Here is a 9,613-nt window from a genome sequence, read left to right on the forward strand (position 1 = left end):
CCCAAAAACAAAACCGTGAGGGAATGGTAAGCCCAAAGCGGACAATATCGTGCTACGGTGGTGGAGCGGGCCCGGGAAGTGGTCCGCCCCGGGTCGGGATGTGACACCACTTGCCGCAGTTCTTCCAAGTACATGGAAAAGCAATTGCTTTTCACTGGATTATTGAGCAATAAACCTCAACAAAACTTTGGTTCGTTGGTTTGCTTAAGAGAAAATTGTAGTAATGGTCTCCAACTTCAACCTAATTGGAGCAGTGATCTCTAAACTAAAAATTCATGATCATTGGTCTCTTAACTTATCAAAATGTGTAGCAATGGTCATTTTCGTTAACTTCATTAGAATTCCATCAGAATGACTCATTGGAAGGATCATTGCTACAATTGAGTTAAAGTTGAAGGTCCACTGCTCCAATTGGTTTAAAGTTAAGAGACCATTTCTCCAATTGGGTTAAAGTTGAGGGACTATTGTTGCAATTTTTTTATTTGGTTTTTCATATTTGCCTTTGATTTAGCCTCACGTGCGTGGCACGTGACTTATTTTGATGAAAGTTCTAACAAAGTTGACGAAAATGATTATAGCCGCACATTTTGATGAGTTAAGGGACCAATAGTCATATATTTTTAATTGAGGGACTATTGCTCCACTTGAGTTAACGTTGAAGAACTGTTGCTACAATTTCCTATTTGCTTAATGCACTCCAATTTTTTTATTTATTATTATTATTGTATCGATTATCAAATCAAATGCATTTCCAGTTGGACATGCTTACGTTTTAATTGTTCTGTAAAACAAAAATAATTAAATCAATTAAGAAAAAAACAGCTTGCTATTAATTAATCCTCATAAATAATTGAGGTTTATTTTTAGCTACGCCCCCCTAGAATTCTATTTTGTTCTTAGTTTGCCCCATATAACTCAAAAGTCATCACTTTATTCCCTAAAACTAAAATTTCATTCCACTTTACCATGTTTCCATTTCTTTTGTCAAATAGCTGTTAAAGTTGTTGAAGAGGATGGGTAAAAATGTAATATCATAGCCTTATTTTTAGCTACGTCATCTGAAACTCGATTTTAATTCCACTTTACTCCTTGAAACTCAAATGTCGTCAATTTATAAATTTTCACCATGAATTGTTGAATGTTAATGCAAAGTGGAGATTTATAATCAAATTCATCTCCACTATGTGTTAACATTCAACAATAATAAAAATATTAAGTTTAAAAGAAGAAATTAAGGATTGGAACTTTTTGGGGTTGATGTGCTTGAATTGCAGAGATTAGAAGAAAAAAAAAATTGATTAATCTGGTGTACACAAATCTGACTCACAAATTTGCTCCAATTCCACTGGGTCGCAAATCAATCTTAGAGAAAAAATGAGAGAGAAGTTCAAGGCAACCTGAGTATGCATACTTAAGCTGGTTTGAATCTTGTTTTTTTTTCCATATATGCATTTTTCAATCCACGTCAGCATATTTGATGAATTTTGAACGAAATTAACAGAATTAAGGCGATGTGGAGCGAATTTTGAGTTTCATATAAAATGACGATTTTTAAGTTTTATGAGGCAATGTGAGACCAAAAATATTTTCCAGGGCCAAACTGGGATCAAAATGGAGTGAATTTGACATAAGAAATGGAAACATGGTAAAGTGAAACAAATTTTGAGTTTCAGGAAGTAAAGTGATGATTTGGAGTTACATGGGTCAAAGCGGGCAAAATCGAGTTCCGAGAGCGTAGCTAAATATAAAGCCAATTGGCATTGAGGTTACAAATTGATAAATTACTGGTGGAATCAGACTATGCAGTTACAATTCATTTGGTGTTGCAAGTTGCTGACAATAATCATTTGTTGGGTCCCTTTGTTTTGGCTTGCAGAGAATTGCTTTCAAGACCTTGGCACTGCGAACCTCAGTATGTTTAAAGAGAATTTTTTTTTTTTTTAATGGGGGACAATTTAGCGTTAGTTTTATTCGTGAGGATCGACTTAAGATATTCCGGTTTATATTTATTATTGAGTAGGTTTGTTTGAGTTCTTGCTTTTAGCTGCGTTTCTCAACCCAAAAAATAATGTTTGTTTTATATATTTGGTGACCCAAAAAAAAAAAAAAAAAAAAAGAGTAGGCAATAAACAGGTGAAGCATGGTGCAGCACTTAAAATTCGTAAAAGTTTGGGTTTGGAACGGAAGAGGGGAGAAAGAGCAGACATCAAATAATTAATTTTCATTTTTCTTTATCATGAGATTTGTAAGTATTGTGATATTATGCACATTAAGTTAACAGAGTGAATTTGTATCTTTTTATACGACATATTTATGCACAAATAATGCTAGGAGATCAAAATTTTAAATTAAATTTGCAAACCAAATGATGTGTTATCAAGAAACAAGTAAGTAGACAATCAATAATCCGACAATCTACCACCATATCATTTGGTTTGTAAATTTGGTTTAAAAAATTTAGTCTCCCTAACATTACCCTTTGCACTAAGTATGTAACACATTTTTTCAAACTTGTCATCTACAAGATTCAAACTTTCACTTACAAATAAAAATGAATGTTACTATACTATTGTACTAAATAGGTAACCCTTGTTTGAGTGGGAGCTTCTATGGCTTATTTTAAGGCTTTTTTTATTTCAATTTTGTTCAATTAACAGGGACGATTTGAATTCAGCACATCAGCACACAACATGAATTGTAAAATCTAGTTTTGATCAAACATATGCTCTTTCAAGGGAGGAAAAAGAAAGTCATATATGCATTAGGAAATTAATCTCAATTTCCTGTGAACGAACCGAAGAAATCCTGCTGGATCTCTCTTGTTTTCCTTCCCCTACTCCTACTCTATGCTTTTACTACATCATATTCATTCTTCAACTATATATATTCATGCGTTACATGAAATCACATTTAACGGAGGATCGAATAATTCATACCAATTACCAAATACAGACAGACTCAATTAGATCCCTGTTATATTTCTAAGCAGGAACTGCAATAGACCAAGCCATTTGGTTACTTTCAAGGCCTGCAAGAAGCAATCTTTGGGGCTGGGGCTGTCTAGTTCTAAACCTTTCTGTGAGCTGATCTGTACACAATTTGTGCATATCAACTTAGAATGCCGTCTTTTAAACACAATGCCAGTTCGTGTTTCAATTGGAGCATCTTTTCACGCGCCATCTGCAATTGGTGAGATCAAGGAAATACGTTAGCTATACTAGACACCTACGCATTATCCCAAGTAAAAAGAGCTGGAGGAGATGACAGACTGAGTATTACAAGATGACAACTTTTTAAAACATCTTAAGTTCTTAATGCAACTACGAAGACCATGACTCCACAGTCCAGAGTCAATGATTTCTAGGGAGTTTAGAACTTAAATCCCTGTTGGATGAGCCTGAGACTGAGGGTTTTCCTCACGAAGTCCATTGAGTGACACGCACTGAAAAGTGTATCAACCCATTATATTCAGCCAGCCACCTGTATATTATTGTGGAAATGATCTAGTAGCTAGCTAGATATATACTCAAAACAGATGCTGCATGACAAGTTTATAGCTACGTACTACAACCAAAGGCAAAATCAACAATATGCAACACAATGTCTAGATTACATTATGCAAATAATTGCACAAAACTCGACAATAAATTTTACATAGATAGAAGGAAAACTTGCCCTTTGGGTGACTTGGATTTTTCTTTGGGCATCGTTGAGTTTGGTCTCAATTGCTTCTTCCACTTGCATGAGAAGCTTTCTGTGTGATGCTTCTGCAAGTGAAACAGAATCAAAAGAGTGTACCAGGATTGGAATGTTATTTGTTTGCAATGAGAGTACAAACACTTTTAGCTCATCTAAAAAGGCCTTTCATGGTACGGTCTGGGGTTCACGTGAATGATTTTTGCTGTATAACACAATGCAGACATGAAAACAGAGTATCTAGCTGCTTATTTAGTTCATCATCATCATACCAAGAAATGCTGGATTTGTGTCCATTTTATTGCATGTAGTCTATATAAGCATAAGATGCATGGAACTTTAATGCATGTTGTCAGCATTCATTGACTACTGTGACTATGGAGATGTCACCATATTCAACTATCATCGGGAAGCTTGTATATCCATTATTTAGATTATTGAAAGTATAATTGATAGGCAAAATCACGATGGACATGATATAACACCTTTACAAACACATTTCCATAATGAATTGACGCATGAAAATAATACAGAGATAATAAATGTAAAGAAGCTGCCATACTTTGCTTATCAACAGTTCCCTTAAACTCTGTCTGGTATACTTCCAGCCCTTCAAGTGTGCTCCTGCATTCCTGAAGATGCTGATTGACTTGTTCCTTGAACTTGTCATAAATCACTTTCAGTTGTTCTTGTTGCTCTGCATAAAAAAAAAAAGGTGGGGTTTCAGGCATAGCTTCAATGAGAAAAAATTCCAATTCCGGGCACACGCAGGCTAAATTGATTATATACATTGTGATATCCATAAAGCCTTCCCTCCAAGAAGAAAATATGGAGTGTGAAAAAATTTCAAGTCAGTATAACTCATGGATTTCCAATATATTAAATGTTGAAGGCTAGACCATCCAATCTAATACCAATAGCCAATAAATGGATAAAAGTAAATTAAATTATTGTGATACAACGATTATAATGTCCGATGTGAGATTCTTTATTCTCAACACAAACCCTCATGTGCAAACCAATTGGGTCAAACAAGTGGTTTAACATATTAGGTGAAGTTGAGCACATGTGGCCAAATTGGACATGGGACAAGATGAATTGCCGTTTTGATACCATGTTAAGTTGGAGCTTCCAACCAAAACCAGTTACCAATGGATAGGGAGGCCTAGGATTTTACATATTACGATGAAAGGCCTAGAATGTTTGATGCCAGACTTCATATTCTCAACATAAGCAATTTAAAACATGTAAAATTAAAACAAGTGAGCCCTATTTCCTATTATGGTATTGGTATATCATATAGTCTTATAGCCAAACAAACAACCTCACGACTTAGGGGATAAAAGGAACAAATTTCCTGGTAAAACTTGCAAAATCACCCAATGCAGGCGAGTTTTGCAGAAAAACCAGCAAATTTAATTTGAGGAAATAATCACATAATTGAAACCACTAAAGAAAGGGTGATTATGATCAATGAAATAAGTGATTATCAAGATATCTAAATATAACTCTTTTCACATATGTCATAAACATATCTATGTGCAACAGGAGTGTGTACAGTTCATCTTGGTCAGAAAATTGTCAACCACCCTTAAACAGAAAAGTGAAAGGAAATAAATATTTGGAGATGGAAAAATAATTTTAATATTAGTTACTTATTAGATTCAAATTAATTAATTCCAAACATAATAATAATCAATTGAAAGTATCAGAAATACAACTTTCAGTACCTTCAAACCTTGTTTCCAGCCTTTTTTTCTTTGATTTACTGAGGTTTGTATGCTTTCCTCTGAAAATCATCCAAAACAACTTAGAGATTGTTGAAATTAATAGGGAAACCTCAAACGTCTCAGTTGAAAGTACCTACATGTCTGTTTCAATCTGAGACTCAATGGTTTGCAGCTGCATATGTACCTCCGCGGCAACAGAGATCAAAATTTCAGAGGATTTCCTATGAGTTGCGCACTTCATTTTGGTTTTAAGTTTTACTAATTCCAATGTAAACAATTCAACAGCCCTGAAACATTGTTAAGTGCAACACATACATCACAAACGCATAGCAAACATAGAAAGCTAGTACATATGCTGCACCAAATCACATATGACAACACACAGAACAGAGAGAATAAAAACCTAGCCAGTCCATCCTCTTGATTATGCTCTGAAGGTTCCTCTATCCAGTTGTCTTCTTCAGTCCCTGCAACATGAAAATATTACTGCAGATTAAGAGCGGGTGAGGTAGCTGAAATATTTAACTGAATAAATGTGGTGCTTTGTGGGCTGCAAAGCCTTTCATCTGAAAAAGTTTGAATTTAGTTTTTCAGCAGTACTAGTTTCCGGAGCAAATGTATCTATTTCTAAGAAACCTACACAACAGCTAGGTAAACGAAGTGGCTATCATTCTTCCATGTGGGGTAGGGGGAAAGAAACATATCCAGCTTCTTACATCATACAACATACAATTAAAATCAAAAGATGCTTAACCAATCAAGCAAGTTTAACTTCAGCAGTTAATGTTTTTTCAAAAATGCATTTATCCTACAGTTTAGATAAGGGTCTGGATGAACATACAGTTGCGTCCTTGGATAATAGGAGAACCTTCTCCACAACTCCTCAAGTCTCCCTCTTCAGATGGTGATGAAAGAAGGCCATCTTCTGCAGCATTTTCTTCCATGTCAGGTGTTGTTTTTCTGAATGGCGAATCCTTGAGTTCCTCTACAGAATCCTGAAGTTCATTAAAGAAATACAGAGGGCAGAAACAAAATACTTAACAGAGAGTAGTATACTGTGAAAGTATCTGATCAGAACCATTCAATAATAAAGGATACAAAAGATTTTGTTTGTTTATTATCACAACAATCTTGTTTTGGAGTCCAGAAAGTACTGAAACTTCGAATATCTCCGACAGTAAATCTCCTCTCTGTTACAGCAGGACTACTAGCATCTACCATTTGGTCTGAGTTTGGGATTGAGCTAAGGGAAGAAGTTGACGCGGGTGTTTTAATTCCAAATGCAGGACTTAGATCATCTTCTTCTGGATTGGCAGCTTTCCTCAAGGTTGGATTGCCATTGTCTTCCTCGTGGTCTTTATTTGCTGGAGTGACAAAACCCGCCTTAAATTTCTTGTTTTTGAGTGGTGATTGGTAGACTTCCTGCTCTTGAATATTTTTTTCCAGTTCGTGATACTCTCTTTTATTCTCATGTAGGTAACCATGAAAATCTCCTATTTTCTTACCTACAGAACTTGTTTGCTTAGCAGATGATTGTGGCTCACTCCTATTAATCTCTTTCTGAGTCTTGGTTGGTTTATCCTTTTCAGGAAGGCAGATCCCATGCAACTCGGTTCTGAAACTTTTGTCCTCGCTCTTCTTCCGCATAGACATTGAGGATCCACCAGCAGAAGAGCCATGTAGCTTCCTATAACATTCTTGTTCAAAGGAAAATATGTTGTTGTCTTGATGTTTCAGTTCGTAACCAGAGGATGGACCATTTTTTGCACTTGCCTGCTGTTTTTTGGTTGGACCTCTCTTTCGGCTCAAAGAACGAGTCACAGGTCTCCTGACAATATTATCAGGACTTTCAGATTCCATTTCTATAGTATCTGAATTCTGTCGGGGTTTGATAAATGCATCACCCTTCTCATCATATTTTTGCTCTGGTATATCAGAGTTATGCTTAGGCTTGACAATTGTGGCACCCATTTGATCAAATTCCGGCTGTGGATTTAAATTATTATCAGCAACCTCAGGAGGCTGAGAATTGGAATGCTGACCATCAGGCGAAGAAACAGTTCCCAATATCTCCCAAAGCTTTTTTCTGAGAGTTTCAGTTCTCCTGCCTTCTGTTGCATCTGTTTTATCCACTATCACGTCCTGATCTGTTGCATCTGTTTTATTAACTGGTGTATCCTTATCCGTCATTACAACTTCCTGTGCAGTCGCAAATGTGAAATCCTGAAGTTCCACTGATCCATCCTTCACTCTCCTCTTTCTGTGGCTAACTCCATCAAAGTTCTTCTGCTTCTTACCATCAGACTGGAATAACGATGTCTGGTTTGCGGAAAACGGAACAGAATATGTAACAGGTGCATTCCTTGTTCCATCCTGTTTGTACTGCTTCCCACTACCAGATGGCAAATCAGAAGACTGTTTTGCATGAAGAACAGCATTTGTAGTATGCATTTTCTGGTGGAATGATGCAGTACTAATACATGGGGAATTCACCTGCTCTGGATCCTTAGCTTGTTTTGTTTTCTTGGCAGCTGTGACTTCTTGCTCCTTGCTTATTTCCTCAGTGGTATTGCCTAAGTTATATGTCACCCTTTCTGCATTTGGCACCACAGCCTCACCTTCCTTGGTGACTCCAGACTTTTTCTTGGTTGATGGATCTACCACAACTCCAATTGATATCTTTCTCGATTGACTAGATGGATGATTAATGCTTCCAAAACTCCTACAATTGCTTGTTTGGTCCTGAAACATATTTGGTGAGGGATTAAGCATATAAGTTTTGTTTGTTTTCAATACTGACTGAAACTTCCTAGTATTCATGTTCTTTGGGGATAATCCCAATTCCACTCTACCATCTTGTTTCCTTTATATATTGATATGAATATAAACCCAATAGACCATCAAGCAAAAGGGGAAAGACCTATCAGGTGGAACAACATTCAGATTGCAGAAATCTGGAATATCTTAACAACTAAGTTATGCACAACCAGATGCAAACAATTTACTAAACAAAGTAAAACCAAAATGCCATCTATGGGTCTTATGCCCGACGACACAGATGTTAACAATTAACAGATGAGTAATCATGAGTAAACGATAGCATATGTATAATGAGCTTTGTAAAAGCTTATGCACCAAGTACCAAATAAGAAGATGAACACTGAAAAGTTAATTGGAAATTTTCGAGAAACTCAGTCATTAGCTATATAACTAGAACATATTAAAATGTTAGTGCTTACATCTCGTAAGTATTGCCGTGTATCCACCTCCATTGTTTGAGAACAAAGAAGCAGCAAAACTGCAGTTGTGACCTGGACAGTAGACTAAGCAATTTAGCTCAAAAAACAAACAGAGTTGCATAAGAGTAGGGGCAGGGCAAGCGAATATTATTTGCTGAGGAAGAAAAAAAAATTGTGAAATGAAGTTAATAGAAACTCAATATCATGATAATTCATTTCAGATCAGACACAGAGCACCAAGATGGATGGGTAATTTTTTCATATTGTTTGGGAACAAACACAAGTAATTAAATTAAGTAGGGATTTATTATTACTTCATCATGATTTCTTATCCAAACTGAACATAGTTTGTTACACACAAGATAAACAGGACTGTGAGAACATTGGAGGAGAACCACCCACCCAACTACGAATTCGAATTAGCCATCCAACATGAAAAGAATCAATAAATGGTAATAATCACCAGTAAATCATTTCATTGCTTCTGAATTAGACGATAATGATACGACATAAACCCTAATTCACCGAAAATTAAGTTTCAGGCGCTCACAACCTTGAAGAATTTAACATTTTAGGTTCTGAATCCCAGAAATCAGATGACATATCATACCACACATGGAAAATTTACGAATGTGCGAAATTCAAAAAATGAAATTAAACAAGTGAAAACCGGAGTTCAAAATCTGATAACCAGAAAATACATGGAAGAAAAAGAAATTTACAAAAATAGCGAAACAGCTAACAAATCATGGCAAATAGCTTACTGGTTGTGCAGCGTTGATGATTGCTGACCTCCAGAATTCTATTTTCACAATCAATTTTTCTGCCGACGGCGAATCTGAGCGTGTGTGTGTGAGAGAGAGAGATGCACAGTTTGAAAATGTATGAAAATACAAGGCGGGAAATACATGTGAGTTTTCTCATGGCGGGGGGTGCGCACTCACCTTC

At 36.1% G+C, this 9,613-nt stretch overlaps 1 protein-coding gene across 2 annotated transcripts; it reads right to left on the reverse strand.

Moving 5' to 3' along the window:
• Nucleotides 1-2,708: 2,708 nt before the first annotated feature.
• Nucleotides 2,709-9,613, reverse strand: ASY3 (asynaptic protein). 2 transcript variants are annotated; one of them, XM_088689958.1, is made up of 10 exons: nt 9,430-9,613; nt 8,666-8,737; nt 6,525-8,168; nt 6,268-6,421; nt 5,830-5,893; nt 5,564-5,713; nt 5,427-5,485; nt 4,259-4,393; nt 3,676-3,767; nt 2,709-3,180 (listed from the first exon to the last, which is right to left on the reverse strand). In XM_088689958.1, exons 2-10 carry the CDS (start codon nt 8,696-8,698, stop codon nt 3,109-3,111), a joined length of 2,403 nt encoding a protein of 800 aa, XP_088546084.1. In that variant the 5' UTR covers nt 8,699-8,737; nt 9,430-9,613; the 3' UTR covers nt 2,709-3,108. The 2 variants fall into 2 exon arrangements, with proteins under 2 accessions (XP_088546084.1, XP_088546085.1); XM_088689959.1 differs by lacking the exon at nt 3,676-3,767.

This window comes from Pyrus communis, chromosome 17 (genome assembly GCF_041283825.1).
Source record: "Pyrus communis isolate YQ-2024b chromosome 17, ASM4128382v1, whole genome shotgun sequence".
In the NCBI taxonomy this organism is placed as follows: Eukaryota; Viridiplantae; Streptophyta; class Magnoliopsida; order Rosales; family Rosaceae; genus Pyrus; species Pyrus communis.